The sequence below is a fragment of the Leopardus geoffroyi genome, chromosome C1 (assembly GCF_018350155.1).
Source record: "Leopardus geoffroyi isolate Oge1 chromosome C1, O.geoffroyi_Oge1_pat1.0, whole genome shotgun sequence".
In the NCBI taxonomy this organism is placed as follows: domain Eukaryota; kingdom Metazoa; phylum Chordata; class Mammalia; order Carnivora; family Felidae; genus Leopardus; species Leopardus geoffroyi.
In genome coordinates this window covers 71,157,305-71,175,434 of record NC_059328.1, presented here as the reverse complement: position 1 = coordinate 71,175,434, position 18,130 = coordinate 71,157,305, and the positions used below count along the sequence as shown (strand labels likewise).

The window sequence follows — 18,130 nt, the reverse complement described above, 5'->3', positions numbered from 1 at the left end:
CATTCTGAAAGGCTTAAAGAAATATTAAAATATTCCAGAAACCTGGCCTCCAAAGATGTGCCAGATCCAAGTTTATTCTGGTAGAAAGCCCCTGGGTTACACAGTATCTACCAAGGACTGTATTTTTTCTCCAGACCGAATGTTCCATGAAAGTACACATGAGAAACTTACTTTGAATCTTGATTCCAACTTATTCACAATACCTAGAAATAAGAGAATTAAATTTTAGGACTCTTAAACTGCAATTTCTAAACTCACCAAAATGACTTTTATTTGTATTTGCTACATAAACAGTGAAAGATAATTCATGGAACTTGTCCAGACATGAAAGGTTTATGAAACCCAACCAGTAGATGCCATTTTGAAAAGATGCCAGAGTTGAAATCCAGGAGGCCCTGTTGTAGCACAATCCAATACTATTCCTTCAGTACTTTATAAATGGAATTTTCTTCTACTTGTATCCATTTCCCGGGGCTGAAAATTAGAAGAAAAAAAAAAGTAAACAATGCTAAAAAAAAAAAACAAAAACCTCTGGGTCCATCTCTGAGACTGAATAGTCTTTAGAAGTTACTGTTCTAATATGTATGTGTGTGTGTAATGATATATAAAATTTTAAAGTAAGTACTTAGGTGAAATATTGCTTATTAGAAAAGAGATGGGTTTTAAAATATTTAAGTTTTCATTTAGGACTTAAAGTGATCTCCAAACTTCTATGAAACCTCTATAGCAGTAGTTTGCAGACATACAGCAGAATCATAACGCTTATAAACAGTGCTAGGCCCCTAAGTTGCTGATTGAGTAGGTCTATGGCCCAACAATTTGCCTTCTAACAGGTTCCTAGGTGATGCTGCTGGTCCCACTTTGAGGACCACTGATCTAATTTAGGATACTTCAAATGAACCAGTGTTAGTCATCAGACCCAAACACCTTATCAGAGATAGGTTCTTTCAAGCTCGTGGAGGTCAGAAACACAAGATGTAAGCACTCAAAGCTTAAAGTACAAAGTTTCCTTCTCATTCTATACTTTTGAAATGATCTAAATGGCTCTTCAAAGAATAAGTCACATACCTTATGGACCCATTCATATTCTCCATACTTAGAATCAAAGGTTCCTTTCTGAAGAGATCTTAATTTTAAGGTAAAACGTGGTCCAAGTTCCTGAATTCCCACTTTCTTTTCACTCTTGAATATGTACCTTCAAAGATAAAGAATTAGGGAAAACAGTCTGAATAAACCAAATGTAATTTCTTTAATGTGACAGAGTTCAAAAGATACTTATTTCTCATCTACAATACTTGTCACAATACATTAGAAAACATTTTATGTTGAAAATGTATTTCATAATTGAAATCAGAGTCCATGGAGTTAAAGATAACCTTCCTCACCTGTGAAATCTGAAGAAGATATAGTCCCGTTGATTGTGGAATGTGGCAACTTGCCTTCCAATAAACTGAGGATTATGGGGAAAGAGAGATGCAAACATACGTCCCACAGAATGACCCAGCCGTGTTGTGAAGTTATTCAAAATTATTTCTGGTACGTGTTCTGTAGGGTCTTTACCTCTTCTCTAGAAAAATTATGGAAAAAAAAATCACATTAAGGAATTAATATCCTTATTGCAAGTTCAAGTTTCAGAATTTACCTGACAAACTGATAAACTTTAAAGGTATCTTTCTTAATGATCAATTACCACAGATAACATCAATTCCATGAAATATAATACTTCTAAAATAACTGTAACGTAGTGGCTGTACCAAAAAGTCCTACTAGAAAAGAAACTGGTTTCAGAGTAATGAAGGCTATTATTGCCTGTCTGCCATAACTCAAGTACAATCTCATAAGAAAACTATTGGTAGATAAAACTTGCTTTAACCAGGAAAGCAAAGGCCATTATAAAAGCAATTAGATCTATATAAGTTACAGAGTTTACTAATCAAAAACTGCAAGGAGACCAATGCCAATTAAGGAACACGTAAAACTTACCTTAATTTCTTTACGCAAACGAACACTGCTCATTTTAAAATGAGCGGTTGGGCCACTGGGCAAGTGACTTAGAATTAATCCATCTGTTCATAAAGCTAAGAACACACTGAACTCGGTTATTTAAATCTTAAATTGCATAAGTAACTGATCCTGTGTATGTCCAAAGGCTCCTAAATTCTGTAGCTAGATGAACAGGTAGATACATATATTCCTCTGGGTGAAAAGAAATTTTCTTACCATACCTAAAACTAAAGACCATAAGTCAACCAAATATTTCAGAAAAATAGATTATATTAGTCCCCCTATAGTAGTCCCACTTTGTCTCTTCATGGTATGATAAATACCTCATCACTCTCAAGAGGGTATGTTGCATATTCAACAAAGTAGGTTTCTTCAAAGAGCTTATATACACTACCCTAATAGGAATGATAGACTGGATGGAATTCTAGTATAATGTTTAGGCCTTATAACCCTAAAAATGCATACTTACACATTTGTATGTACATTTTTTTGTACATTTGTAAGTATATGCTGTCAGCTTTGAAATACTGTCCCATAAACCAGAGACTCGGCTCTCTTCTTAAAATCAAGGTTATTAGTGTTTCTCAAAAGACCAGCTCTTACTCTTGGGATTACTGTGCCACAAATTAGAATCAACTATTTAATAACCATTTACTGATTGTCTACCACAAACAGACTTGGTGCTAGACACTCTCAACTACAAATGAAGTATAAGAGCCCTACCTACAATCAGCAGGGGTAGCAGTGCTAGGGCTTTAAAAGTCTGGAATGCAGCTAGCTAAGATAACATTCCTCAAATTTTTGTAACAACTTGATTTTTCCAAATAACCTTAAAAGGAGGTCATAATCAGACTACTTATTTCAAATCTAACTGCACACAGTTTTACAAAACAGAGGTTTCCATTTTTGATAAAGGTATCAACATTCTCCCATTAACCCAGATTAAAAACTATGGTTATCTTCAACTTCCTCCTTCTTCCCTTCCTTGCCAAATCCTATTTACCCTCATAAATTCCTCACTTCCATAACTTCCTCTTCACCCTTACTGCTATTGTTAGTTGAGGTCCTTGAGATTTTCCAACTAGATTCTAAAACAGGATCCTTGCTGGCCTGACGTCTCTCCCACCATTCCAAGTACATTTCTAATACAGACAGTAAATCGAGTTTGTATAGTAGGCTATGGGATGTGACTCATTGTATCTGGACCACTGTTTCTCATGTGCTAACTGAAAAACAAACTAGATACCTTGAGTCTTGATAACTGTACCTAATTTCAGAATACTCTCACAACAGCTTATCTACAGAGTAAAAACATCACTGTAACACTCTGTGGCCCCAAACCACCTTTCTAGAATCTGTATGCCTTCCCCATGTTTCCTAACTGGTAGACACTGACAGTCTTATACACCATACACATTAATCCTATCGTGTACTTTTGTTCATGCTATTTGAAACACCTGCAATATTTAACTCCTCCATTAAGGCTCACTTCATCAGTGAATTCCTTTATGACTATTATTTTATATATCTGGGTGCTCCCATGTTGGGGGCATATTTACAAATGTTATATATTCTTGTTAGATTGTCCCTTATATTATGATACAGTGCCCTTCTTCATCTCATTACACTCTGTTTAAAAAGTTTGTCGAATACAAGTACTGCTACTCTGGCTTTTTTGACATCCATTTGCATGATAAATGTTTCTTCATCCCGTGTCTTTCATCCCAAGTCTTTCATCACTTGAAATCTGCACGTCTTTAGGTCTAAAATAAGTCTCTTGTAGGCAGCACAAAGATGGATCTTGTTTCTACCCATTCTGACACCCTATTTTTGTTTTGCTTTTTAAGTAGGCTTCACATCCAGCGTGTAGCCCAATGCGGGGCTTGAACTCACAACCCTGAGATTAATGAGTCACACACTTATCAACTGGGCCACCCAGGCACCCACTCCCCCTATGTCTTTTGATTGGAGTATTTACTCCATTTACATTCAGAAAAATTACTGACATATGCATTTAGTGCCATTTAATACTTGTTTTGTCATCGTTTCTGGAGATTTTTCTACTCAGTTCCCTTTAATAATTCTTTCAGGGCTGGTTTAATAGTCACGAACTTCCCCGTTTTTGTTTGGGGAAATTCTTTTATCTCTTCTATTCTGATAGCCTTGCTGGACTATTTTTGGCTGTAGATTTTTCCCATTCAGCACTTGGAATACATCATGCCACTCCCTTCTGACTTGCTAAGTTTCTGTTGAGAAAGCTGCAGCTAGCCTTATGGGTCTTCCCTTGTTAAGTCAGGGACTTCTTTTGTCTTGCTGCTTTTAAGATGTTTTTATTAGTATATTTTGCAAGTTTAATTACAATGTATCTTGGTGTTGGACTGCTTTTGATTTTGATCAGAGTCTTTCATTTTCTCAACCCCAGTGAGTATCCTTATGATTGTTGCTTTAAATTCTCCAGCAGACATGTTACTTATGTCTGTTTCACTTGTTCTTTCACTTGGGATTAATTCCTCTGTCTTGGCATTTTTTTTCTAGGTCTCGGCCTTCTTCTCTGTGTTAGAAAAGCTCTTTAGGTTTCCTGCTTTTGAGAGTAATGGCTTTATGAAGAAGAGGTCCCATAATGTCCAGGGCCTGGCACTTGAGGGAATATCTCGTGTGTGCTGTGTGCGCTCAGTTGTTGTGTTTTGGCTGCTCTATCCTTCAGGCCAGTCATCTGCAGAGGCTGGCCTTGCCTGCAGGGGGCAATGTTTAGTACTTGGCCAGAATGTGGTCAATTTTAACTAGGTGTGCTCTGATCTGCTTATCAAATGAGACAAGATACTACTTCCACTAGAACTGAAGCCCTGCGGAGCAATCAGATAGGGAGATGTGGGATGGGCAGGGGTTTCTGTTGGTTTACCGGGGAAGGGGCTTGCCACCTTGGGACTCACGCAAGCTTGACCAAGAAGGGCAGTACTGTTATTAAGGCTCACTTCAAATGCCACCTCTTTTTACACAGTTAACATTAAGCTTTAAATCTCAGCTGTCACTGTTACTTAACTATATATAGCACTTGTCACTGATTTGAGTTATAATTATGTAAATGACTTTCTTCCCAACTAATCTGTTAACTTTTGGAAGATACATTTGTTTCTGATAAATACTAGTGCCTACCACATACCAGATTATCAGTAATGTTTGAATTCCTTCTTTTCAAAATTTCCTTCTTTTCAAAAATTCATCACAGGTTCAACTTCTTGAGGTACAGCCAAAAGTATTTCTGGATCATTTGCACAATGAAAAAAATCATACTCATGGGAGCTAAGAGAGGTAAAGGTAATTTCTTCCAACCTAAATCAACACTTCCAACCTAAATCAAATCTGCAATATCAAACAAATTGCAGATCCCCAACTTTCTAGGACATTGCAACTCAATTGTGGTTTCTGTCAAAACTACAAAATCGAAAATAATCCTTTCCTACGTACCCACATTGTACAAAAAGCTTTACTTATTCCTACCATAAATTCCTAACTAATTCCTAACATAAATCCTGAAGAATAGGAGTTCATTATCCCTATTTCAGTAACAATGAAAAGAGGTTGAGAAAGGTTAGGTAGATAAGCTCAAATTTCAGAGCTAGGTGGCAGATCGTAACAGGTGGGAGTACACCTGTGCCCAAGCCCTAATGCATACAGGTATTTTGTTATGAGGACTGAGGCAAAAAGGACATTTAGTCCCCAAAGGCCAAGAAAGCAAAGGCCAAGAAAGCAAAACAGCCTACAAGCTGCCAAAAGTATAGGACAAAGACGTACCTAACTCAAATTTCCATTTAGAAATAATCAATAGAAGATGTTAGGTGTCTCCAGGAAAAACTTCCACGCTTTCTCCGATACCATAACACTTACTAAAATGCCCACAACAGGACTAAGGTATTATGCCTTAAGAAACATAATACCTTAGGGGCGCCTGGGTGGCTCAGTCAGTTAAGCGCCTGACTTCAGCTCATGTGTGATCTTACCATTTGTGAGTTTGAGCCCCGCATGGGGCCTGTGCTGATAACTCAGAGCCTGGAGCCTGCTTCAGATTCTGTGTCTCCCTCTCTCTCTGACCCTCTCCTGCTCACACTCTGTGTCTCACTTTCTCAACAGTAAATAAACATTAAAAAAAAAAATTAAAAAAAGAAACATAATACATTTAATGTGGTCTTTGTGGGAAACCTGAAGATTTACGTATCATTTCCTATTTTAAAAGATGAGGAAACCAAGTGGCTAAGATGTATGTATTTAACATTACATCTGCCTGACCCAAAGCCACCAGACTCAGTTTAGATAGCTGACAAAGCTCTTTTCTAGAGTTAAGTTGAAAATTTATAAGCCATTCCCACCATTTGGCACTACTCTTTTACACAGCAGCCCTTCCGTTATCTTGTCATGCCCCATATTCTAATTTCCCAAAGGCTGTACATCCTCAATTCTTTCAAGTTTTCTCCAAGTGTCATCATTAGGGGTCATGATTTGTTATTTGTAAGCCCATGTTAAGTCCCTAGGAATCATACACCATTTCTATTATGTGCTTACAAATTAGTCTCCCTTTAATTATTTGACATGTTTTTTTCTGGATCATGGCATAGATTAACCAGCAGTCCTCTTTCTCCCTCCTTCCTCCACTTGCCTGTCTCATATATCTTCCCCCAGAGTAGCAAAGTCTCCTTTACAAGTTTGTGCACATAGTCTTTGAAGCCAGGATATCTGACCTTATTCAGAGTTTCTAGGCCTCATCTTACAAACTTTTTATCCAAGATGGACTTCCAGGGCCCCCCAGCAATCTCCTCATTAGTCTTGAAGACCATTCTCTGTTAACAGAGAACACAAAAGCAATTTAGGAGGTCTGCTTTCCTAGCTTGTTTCACCAATAATTTGCCATTAACTCATTACTATATATCAATTAGAAAAGAAAATGAAATATCTCTGAAATTATAAAAATCAACATCTAGGCAGGATTATACTGATACAAACTCTATTCATTAGGACTTTTAGAAACTGCTGCATAATTCTATACTCAAAACTTATAATCCTGGGACACCCATACACACCTGTGTGCATATATATTTACGTGTATAGGAGAAGCAATCTCATATTTGGATTACTTCATTAGCCTATTTATTTCCTTAATATAAATTTGGTCTGTGTACTGATGGTATCTTAATGATCTAATGGTTAACTTACCCTACAAAGTGTCCAATATGGTAATCAGAAAAATATTAATACATTTTGAGTAAAAAGACAATACAATTTTATAAGGAAAAGAGAACATAGCTTTCTAAAGGCAATAGATGGTGTAAGTGAAACGCAGTATCCATATAAAATAGCTCAGATAAAACAAGGATACAATGTTTACTCAATTGATGAATACCTGCTGGCAGCCTTAAAATAATGATGGTTTTTTTAACTGCCAAAAATAAAAGAGGAACACAGACCTTGCCACTTTATTTTGGGAGGTAGTTTTAAGAAGGCAGCAACTACATTTTTAAAAACAGACCTCTTCTGGAATAGTTAAGTATTCAAGAGATTTTAGTTATTTTGGTACATTAACCCACAATCCAAGCCAAATTATAATATGGCCAAAAAAAATCACACTACAAAGCTAGCTTTAGTCTATTTTAGTCTTTAGAAAGCAACTTGTACAAGTGGATAACGTCTTTAACTTCTATTGAAAATAGTAAAAACCATAAAAGTTATCTAGATTTTTAAAAAATAGCTTTGACACCATTTTTTTAAAGCAGTGTTCATTGATTAAAAAAAAAAAAAAAAAGTTATCCTGACAGCAGGAAACTCCTGTCCCTATTTTTTATGAATCCTTAATAATTTTAAGAATTTGACCCATTCAGTTGATCATCTTTAAAATTAGTGATCTCACAGCCACAATTTGATAAATAAGTAAAACAACAGCAACAACAACAAATATAGGCATTCTTTATATGATCTCATTTCTGCAAACAGGAAAAAATACCTTGGTTTCAAGTGACACAGTCACCTAGGATCTGAGACTCACAGAAAAAGGATAGAGTATTCTTGGCATCTGAAACAGTAGTAAATACATAAAATGGGCTCATATCTGCCTCAAAAATGTAATCCTGTGATACCACCTCTGGTAACATAAAATCTAGCCATATCAAACTACTTGCAGATCCCCAACTGGGTCTGCTCCTTAATGCCTCTGCCGTTACAAATGGTCTCTCTGCACTGGGCACTCTTCCTCTGCCTGAATACCTCATTCGCCCATATTCACCAAACTGAGTTAAGCAGTTTTTCCGATCAAGTCCTTCCTCCCTGATATCCCCAGGGCAGATTTTTACCAGAGTGTGCACTGTATCCTGTATTTCTTTTTAACTGTACTACCCACTCTACATTTTTGTTAGTTTACATGTCTATTTCTCCTACTGGATTATGAACTCCCTAAAGCTCTTGTTTATCTCTGCATCTTTTACTAAGGACTAAAGTAATGTCTTGCCTATAGCATTTGCTTGAATGAATATTTGCTAAATGAAAAAAATAGTTTATAGATTCTTGGATAGAGATACATAATTTTCTCGTTTAAAAAATTATGTTCTGAAAGTTATAGAAAACATTTCCTTATTCTTTTAAATATGTTTTAAAAGGGGGTGAAGGTGAGACAGGAAAACTTTAATAAAGAAAGGATACTTGGTGTTTTACGATCTTCATTAATAACGATCAGATCTGTGAAATCTCTTGAAATGCACTGTGGAATAATTTTTTTCAGAGCCAATCCCCTTCTGTAATAAACATGTGAGTTTGGTAGAACTGTGGAGAGTTGTTCACAGAGTCGTACTGTTCTCTGCAAAACAAAATAACAGAAATCTTCTGAGGTGAAAAGGAATAAAAATTTTAAGTTGGTATACATTAATAAGGAAAGGAGCAATGATTAATATGTGTTATTAATAAAGAGCAAGGGTAGGGAAAAAAATGATATCTGAACAGTATTTAATCCTTTATCAAAGACTGACCATCCTAAAGCAGTGGTTCTCAACTGGGGGTGATTATGCCCCACTAGAGGACATTTGACAATATCTAGAAGCATTTTTTGGTGGTTATGACTGGTGGTAATAGTAGGGGACAGCTGGTAGTGGTATCTAGTGGGTAGAGGCCAGGGATACCGCTAAATATCCTCTAATGAACAGGGCAACCCCCATAATAAAAAACTACCCAGCCCCAAATGCTAATGGTGTTGAGGTTGATAAACCCTATCCTGAAGAATCATGCTTAGAGAACCTACATCACATCACCAGTATTCATTTTATTTAGCTTACTCACAGGCATTATCTATTAAATTACTAATTAACTCAGATCTTCTGAAAAGAGTTCTTTTAAATAGTCTAAGTAATGTAAGAAAGTTAAGAATTCAATAACTACACTGATAGATATGTTTACCCCATGAGGTCTATCTGATGTTGTGATGAGAATCTTGGGAGAAGTTTGTCTGTTGAAGTAAGAAGCAAATTCATCTGTAGCTTCATCATAAGCAACCTGTGAACAGAAAAAGGACAATTTTATATCAAACACTCTACTGGGCCAGAATTTTAAAAGTAGCTCCAGCAGGATCCTATGACACTGACCTCCTTCCTGGCTGATAGGGGATTTGAAGACAGCCAGGAGGGACTTATATTAATGGTGACATAAAGAGGTTGGGTGATTTTCTACCTGTAGAATACCAGTATAAAACTGGAAAAAACTGTCAAAAACAATTTCAAGACACAAACTGAGCTGTGTTTATTCTTTTTTTTTAAATTTTTTTTTTTTCCAACGTTTATTTATTTTTGGGACAGAGAGAGAGACAGAGCATGAACGGGGGAGGGGCAGAGAGAGAGGGAGACACAGAATCGGAAACAGGCTCCAGGCTCTGAGCCATCAGCCCAGAGCCTGACGCGGGGCTCGAACTCCCGGACTGCGAGATCGTGACCTGGCTGAAGTCGGACGCTTAACCGACTGCGCCACCCAGGCGCCCCTAAAAAAATTTTTTAATTAAAAAAAATACATACTAATTGTCAGACTGAATAAAAAAAGCAACATCTGTGACACTTTATTATTATTTTTTAAATGTTTATTTTTGAGAGAGAGTGAGAGAGCAGGGGTAGGGGTGGGGAGAGAGGATCCGAAGCAGGCTCTGCACTGACAGCAAAGAACCCAATGTGGGACTCGAACTCACAAACAATGAGACCATGACCTGAGCTGAAGTCTGACACTTAACTGACTGAGCCACCCAGATGCCCCTGTAAGTGACACTTTAAATTCAAAGATATAAACTGGTTGAGAGTAAAAAAGAAGAAATGAAGAAAGTAAAAAATGAAAAAAGAAGATATACCATGCAAACAGTAACCATAAAAGAGTTTAGGTGGCTATGTGTATATGAAACAAAATAGACATTAAGAAATATGGCTATGGACAATCGAAGGGATGGGACAATATGGGACACTGGATTAAGGGTCAATTGAATAAGAAGAGATGAATAGTTCAGCAATTATAGTTGGAGGTTTCAATACTCCTCTCTCAGTAACTGATAGAAAATTCAGCAAGAATATAGAAAACATGAACACCACAATCAAACAACTTAAAACAACTCTTAATATACTTCAAAACAGCAAAATATACATTTTCCAAAGGAACACAGAACATTTTCAAGAATAGATCTTATCCTAAAACACAGAACAGTTCTTTACTTGAAAAGGACTAAAATCAAACAGAGTATGTTCCATAACCACAATAAAATTGAATTAGAAATCAACAGCAGAAATATATGTGGGAAATCCTCAAATATTTGGAAATTAAACAACACACTTCTTGATAATCAATGAGCCAAGGAAGAAATAACAAGATAAATTAGAAATAACTTGAACAGAATGAAAATGAAAACACAACAAACATATCAAAAGGTATGAGATGTAGCTAAAGCAGTGCTTTGGAGCAAAATGATAGCTTTATCAGATTATATTAAAAAGAAAGGAAGTATAAAATCAGTAATGTAAGCTTCCATTTTAAGAAACTAGAAAAAGAAGAATAAACGAAACCTTAAATAAATAAAAGAAACGATATAATAAGAACCGGGGGAAAACAATGAAATAAACATCAAGCAAAGAAAAAAAAAAAGAAATTACCAGAAGAAATGAACAAATCTCCCATTAAAGGAGATACTTAGATTTGAATAATAATGAAGAAACACATCTTAAAACTTGTGGGATATACCAAAAGTGGTACTTACAGGGAATTTTGTGGCCTTAATTGCTCACAATAGAAAGGAAGAAATAGAAAGGAAGATGAAAAATGAGTTAAATAAGAAGAATAAACTCAACAGAGTAACAGGAAATAAATTATAAAGATAAGGAAAGATATAAATAAATTAGAAAACAAAATTTCAAGAGATGATCAAAGAAAAAAGTAGTTTGAAAAGAGTAACAAAATAGATGTATCTCTGGTGAAAAGCCCAAATAAATAATATTAGGAATGGAAAGGGACATTTCTGCAGTCTCACTTATAAACATAGATGTACATATTCTAAACAAAGTACTGACAAACCAAAACGTGTAAAAGATAAAACATTGTAATTAAATTGTATTTACCCCAAGAATGCAAAAGAGATTTAACATTAGAAGATCCATTTCATTTCCTACATTGGTACTATAAAGGAGAAAAACTACATATTTATCTCAATATTTGCAGAAAAATTACATAATTATCTCTATTTTCAGAAAAAGCATTTGATAATGTTTCACATTCATTCATGATAAAACAAACACCCCCCTCCCCGCAGCAAAAAAAGAAACAGATTTTCCTCAACATATAAGGAGAATCTACCATTAATGACACAAACATTAAAGATGGCATGTTATAAGTATTCTCTTTAAAACCAGGACAAGGGCATAGATGCCACTATTGCGTTTTCTATTTATTTCACATTATGCTGGAGGCTCTAGTCAGCACAAAAGAAATAAATGATTAATGGATTGAAAGTTATTTGTAGAAATGATTAGCTAAACATGAAATGAAAACAATATTTAGACAAATTATTGGAGATGAATCTAGGTGATCTACTGTTTAGAAGATCACAGTCCAAAAATCAATTGTATTTTTATCAATCAGCAAATAAAACAATTCTCAATGAGATGTGATTTACACTAATAAAAAACGTAAGATAGCCATCAATAGCTCTAACAAGATTTATATGTACACCTTGCATGAAGAGAATTATAAAATTCACTGAATTACATTTTTAAAGACCTAAAAAGAGCAATATATAAATAGATCCCCTAAGTGATCTGCTTTAATACCATTTTTATAATTTTATATGGCAGACCAAAGGTCCAAAAAGAGAATGAACATTCCTGAAGAGAGAGATTTGAGGATGGAGGTGGGGAGGGGCATCTTGCTCTAATAGATAAACTTACCATGAAGATAAATAATTATAAAAATAAAGAAGTGATACAGTGACAAACTGACCAAACTGACCAATAGCCCAGGAAAAGGCTGATATTTTGTGTGTATATGTGGCACGGTGCTTGGTGCACTGACAGATGCCAAGTTCCTAAAACAGATCCCAGTACACAGCAGGCAGTCACTAAACATTTGCTAGAAGACTGACTGACTGAATGAATGAATGAATGAATGAATGAATGAATGACTATATGAGGAAATAGGAAAGAATGTCAATAATAGTACAGTTTGAAAGCAAACAAACATAACCAAAACCAAATTTCCTGCACACACACAAAAAAAATTTAAAACTTGATTCTCTCACCATACTGTAACAAACTATTTAAAGGGAAATGTAAAAAGTGAAAAGTGGATGATTATCTTGAAATCAAGAGTTTTATGAGGACACAAAAAATATCAAATGTTATCCTTATATCAAAATTTCTAGTACTATAAAACTCTATAATGAGAAATGCTTTTCAAATGATGTTAAAAACAACAGAAGTACTATAAATTAAATGACAAAAAGTTTACCTGGTCATAAAATATAATACATTTCTATAAAATGAGTAGAATCAGAGTTTTTCCTATAGCATTATTGAGAAATTCAGTTATGAAACAATCTATAGCAAATAATATACCAACATTATAGCTGAATCAGTCCATTATACAACTTCACCAGCCAGTACTTTAAATATCAACATATGAACAAATAATTTGTCAAATGTGGTCATCCAAATTTATTTAAGACTTCCAACATTACCTCTTCGTCATTAGGGTCTACTATAGTTTCATCATGCACTCGCTGGTTGTCAATGGTCTTTGGTATAGGCTTTGGTGGAGCCTAAATTAAAAAAAAAAAAAATAGATTAAGTTTTAGAAGGATTTTACGTTAATAATTTTGCATTTGGGTTAGGGAAGAGTAACAAATCTGTAAATAATCCAAAGCCTCAATCTGTTCCTCATTTCCATTGCTGTATCAATCCTAATAATAATACTGAGTAAGAGGTTTTTTTTTTTTTTAACTCTAAGCAGAGACCTAAACATACTGGAAGAATTGCTAACTGAATGAAATGGTCTAAAACCATTCAGAAGTTGCAGAAAGAAGAAACTGCGATCAAAGTAATTATACACTAAGAAAAATATCAAATAGATTGGAAAAATTATAGTGGACCCTTGATCAACATAGATTTGAACTGTGCAGGCCCACTTATACGTGCATTTTTTATAGTACAATACTATAAGGGTATTTTCTCTTATAATTTTCCAAATAATATTTTCTCCAGCTTATTTTATAGTAAGCATACAAGGGCGCCTGGGTGGCTCAGTCGGTTGAGCGTCCAGCTTCAGTTCAGGTCATGATCTCACGGTTTGTGAGTTCAAGCCCTGCGTCGGGCTCTGTGCTGACGGCTCAGAGCCTGGAGCCTGTTTCGGATTCTGTGTCTCCCTCTCTCTCTGCTCCTCCCCTGCTCATGCTCTGTCTCTCTCTCTCAAAAGTAAACATTAAAAAAAAAATTTATAGTAAGCATACAGTATATAATACATATAACACATAAATATGTGTTAATTCACTTTATGTTATCAGTAAGACTTCAGGCCAATAGTAGGGTATGGGATTTTCACGTATGCAGGAGTGGAGTTGGTATTCTGCACCCCAAACCCCATGTTGTTCAAGAGTCAAATGTACAAAGGTACATACATATGGAGCTTTGTTCCAATGCTTTCAGAAAGCTCTTCAGAAATAAATAACAAGGGTTGCCTGGGTGGCTCAGTTAGTTGGGCGCCCAACTCTTGATTTCAGCTCAGGTCATGATCCCAGGGACTAGAGATTGAGCCCTGTGTGGGGTTCTACACTAAGCATGGAGCCTGCTTGGGATTCTCCTCTCTCTCTCTCTCTGTCCCTCTCCCCACACGCATGCATACATGCATACTCTATCTAAAATTAAAATTTAAAAAACACCAGAAATAAATAACCAAAGCTACAAATCTATCTGCTGAACTAGTAATTCCAGTTTGAGGCATTTATGGTAAGGTATGAAAGAGAGAAGCAATTTATGAACAGCAAATACAGCAAACATCCAAAAACAGGGTAAAGACTGTGACACTTCAACATAATGGAATATTGTTAGAATTGGCAATCATGTATACTCAGCTTAGACCAAAAAACTGTGTAAATGAAATGCTACAGAGCAGGAATACAGAACTGTAAGCATATACTGACTAAAACAAATTCAAAACATATGGTTTTGAATGTTAGCAGAGATAGGAAGAAATAAGAACTGCTAAACTCTCTAGGATTTCATTTCTTATTACTCTATGAAACAAATATTAAGTTTTAAGTAATTTTTTAAAGGAGGCAGTTCTAGGAATTCATTTTTTCAGTCCAAAAACAAGAATGGTGATATATCCAAAGGTGATTGGCATATTTGCTATAACTGGCTGATTACTGAGAGTTAAAAGAGAATAACTGCTGATAGAATTCTGCAGGTTAAAAGTCTAAAACTGGCAATTTCATGTGATTTAACCTAGTCCTATTAAGAGAAGGCATGAAAAGGCAGAGTATTTAGTTTGCATATAATCTTTACATTTTTCATTTTCCTCAAAAATGCTTATCATTCCTTGGTACCTTATCTTAAGAGACAGTAGAGGAGGAAGAGTTGTATGTTCTAAAATTTTGCAAGCATAAATCAAAATCTAACACTAGCTATAAATAAGATTAAATTAAAGGAAAACAGCTTAGTTGTGGATGTATTTAGCAGTTCTTTTAAAAATTTTCAGTAGGCTTCATTTCTTATCAATATCACAAAAGTAGCCAAATCGTTTTTGGATGTATTATCTTTACTCTCTACTTTGCCATAGTCCATCCAAGTATCTCACTTTCCTCCCACTTGCCATTCTCAGTCTTCAAAGGGTTCATATCCTCTGTATCAGCTTTCATTCCTACACACGTCAATCCTACAACAGAACAGGCTGCATCCTGCCTTTCCCCAAGAGCCTTTGCTTCAAGTCACAAAAACTCCAACGACAGGCCTAAACTGGGAAGCTTCCCCAAAAGCTTTCCAAAGTCAGAAAGATAAGTCCCTCTCTCTCAAACACGTAAAATTAAAATAAGCAAGTTAAAGTAGACATACCATTTACACGAAATTTTGAAAAAAATACAAAACATCACTACTGTGTTCATTGTTTAGGGACACAAACCTAAAGATAAGAAAGAAATGCATGGGAACAAGAAAATGGCAATTTCATAAGTGGTTAGCTTTGGAGGGGAAAGCAATCAGTAAGAAGCATCCAAAGGACTTCGAAAATTATTTGCTAATGCAATGTTTTCTAAGCTAGGTAATGAATGGAAAGGGGTTTGTTATTTTATTTTCATATCTTTTATACATTGGAAATATTTTATAGTAAGTTTTAAACGAAAGCGATATAACATAAACATAAGGGAGCATTACTCAACATAAGACAGAAAGCAGGTGGCTAAAAATGTTATTTACCTTATCACCAAGAGCTTCTCTCTCTTTTTTAAGTTTTTTCTTAATTGCCAACTTTTCCTAAAAGGTTTAAAAAAAAAACAGAAAAATATTGAGAAACCACCAGTTATATCACAAACACATACTGAAACTACACATTACTAATTCTACGGCCACTTTATCTCAGCAATCTTTGTAACGCATTAAAGCAAACACCCTGACACAGACTTTCATACCAAAGTGATTGTAAACCAAATAAGCTGGCTAATCAATAAACAAAGGTCTTTCTCCTTCAAAAAACTGAAATTGGCAAGTATGAATATTTAAAGTTTGCCTTTTTACCTTTTACTTTTTATCTTACTATAAAGCCTCAAATTAAGTGAAAATGTGAAACGCCCATCTAAACTAGTTAACACGTTTTTGTGGCTGTTTTATTTTGCATGCCTAACAAGTTGCATTCTAAAGAAAACCATGATGGCTATGCCGGTTGCTTCTCTTGGAAAACACTACAAGTAAATGAGAATGGGAGATGCGTTTTCAGATTGCTTCCAATAAACCACCATTAGTTATTCATAAATTTTACAATCAAAATGTGCTTTTAAAATTATTAAGGACTTGCAAAGTGAGTTACATTTGTACTGTAAATTTGTACCTGCTGGAAATTTCTGAACAGAATGCTCACTTACACACACAGAAAGTGCTCTCCCGGCCACGCCCTCCCCCCCCCCCCCCAACGCCTGTAGACCCTCCACACATCAAATCTCAGATTATAGTGTTAAGAAGTCTTCGAGGAGGCCCTTCCCGCAAACGCGCTCACCAGAATGAGTTAGATTCTCTACGTACTCCAAAAGCACTCTGGCGCTTATGAGTAAGGCACTATTCAGGGCCTCAAAAGATGTGGTATCTAATAAGAGGAGACAGGCAAGTAAAAAGAATATTATGTGCGGGAACTTTTATGATATACAAGAATAAACAAATGCTTGCTTCCGAGTGCAAGGTAACCACAAATAGGCACTGTGATCTTGAGCTTTATTTATCTCCTCATATCTGTTTATCTCCTAGAACAGTATGAGGACAACGCCACAAATATAATTACCAGAAACTTCACAGAAATACTTTAGGTAAGAGTTGCTGCCCAGGAATCAGAAAAGCATCACTGGATTCACGTACTGCCTGTATTACAGGCTCTAGAAATTTGCCAACGTTAGGTGCACGGGTCGAAGCATAGAGATGGGAGACTTTCTCCTTCCAGGTCAGAACCTAGGCAGAATCCCCAAAGCAGTGCGAGGGGACCAGGACATTAGAACGTCAGCGTCATCCTTCTAGATTAATTACCGCCTCCGGGACGCCAAGCCACGGCCACCACGCAAGTGCTATTCCCTTCCCCACTGTCGTGCGCGCGCGCGGATGCAGCGCATGCGCCCTGCAGCCTCGGCCCCGTCATACCTTTCGCTGCTGCTGTTTCCACCGCGTGAACATTAAGTGTCGCCGTTGTTTGTTCTTAATTTCCGAAATGCTGAAGCCTGGGGGAAAGGCAGCCGTTTTCGGGGGTTGGACCCCGCTTTCCGTCGCCCCATCCTCAGCGACTGCGGCCTCTTGAGGTTCTTCGGCGGTTGCTTTCCGCTTCAGGCCTTTCTTTCCTTTAGTGCCGCTCTTATCCCCGGCCTTCGCCATGGTGTTTGCTCCGTAGCGTCTGTACGGAAACGGAAATAGCTTACCCCTCCGACTCCCTTACCTAGTCTTTTACTTCCGGGGTCATAAAGTTCTTAAAGAAAAACGTGGACTACTTTGTGAGCTTCAGCAGTTTTAGAAGGTGCTGAAATTTAGTTTTGAGGAAAGTTTAGGCGGGCTGCCCAGCTGTATGAATAGTGGAGTGATGAGTTCGCAGAAGTCTTTATTAAGCATCTGCTATCTGCCGAATCCTCAAAATACTGAAACAAAACAGTCTTTGCTGTATAAAATTTACATTCTACTGGAGAAAGACCTGAAATGAGCACACAAATAGTGTGATGAGCTATAAAGTAACACATGGCAAGGAAAAAATAGAACAGGATAAAGGAAGAAGAGAGGGTAGAGGGGCAGTTGCAGCTTTTAAATAGGATTGTTAGAGAAGCCTTCTGGAAAAAGTTACATTGAGCAAAGATTTGAAAGAGGTAACACATAAACTATGCAGTTATTTGAGAAAAGAGCTGCTCATC

The 18,130-nt window shown here is 36.3% G+C and overlaps 1 protein-coding gene and 1 long non-coding RNA gene across 2 annotated transcripts; both read right to left on the bottom strand.

The window, feature by feature from the left end:
• Positions 1–240: 240 nt before the first annotated feature.
• On the bottom strand, positions 241–17,648 carry RPF1 (ribosome production factor 1 homolog). Its single transcript, XM_045478068.1, has 9 exons — positions 17,379–17,648; positions 15,957–16,013; positions 13,229–13,309; positions 9,433–9,528; positions 8,686–8,839; positions 1,984–2,066; positions 1,386–1,567; positions 1,069–1,195; positions 241–474 (listed from the first exon to the last, which is right to left on the bottom strand). Exons 1-9 carry the CDS (start codon positions 17,604–17,606, stop codon positions 433–435), a joined length of 1,050 nt encoding a protein of 349 aa, XP_045334024.1. The 5' UTR covers positions 17,607–17,648; the 3' UTR covers positions 241–432.
• Positions 6,481–8,626, bottom strand: LOC123598146. Its single transcript, XR_006712418.1, has 2 exons — positions 7,994–8,626; positions 6,481–6,836 (listed from the first exon to the last, which is right to left on the bottom strand). It is a non-coding gene; the product is annotated as an uncharacterized LOC123598146 (long non-coding RNA).
• Positions 17,649–18,130: the final 482 nt, after the last annotated feature.

Excerpts from the sequence above, each read along its gene's own strand:
- RPF1 (XM_045478068.1), bottom strand. The coding sequence starts at position 17,606 with ATGGCGAAGGCCGGGGATAAGAGCGGCACTAAAGGAAAGAAAGGCCTG. Across the intron at positions 13,310-15,956 it reads GAGAAGCTCTTGGTGATAAG|GCTCCACCAAAGCCTATACC; the intron begins GTAAATAACATT and ends TTTTTAATTTAG. Across the intron at positions 1,568-1,983 it reads GTTTGCGTAAAGAAATTAAG|AGAAGAGGTAAAGACCCTAC; the intron begins GTAAGTTTTACG and ends TAATTTTTCTAG.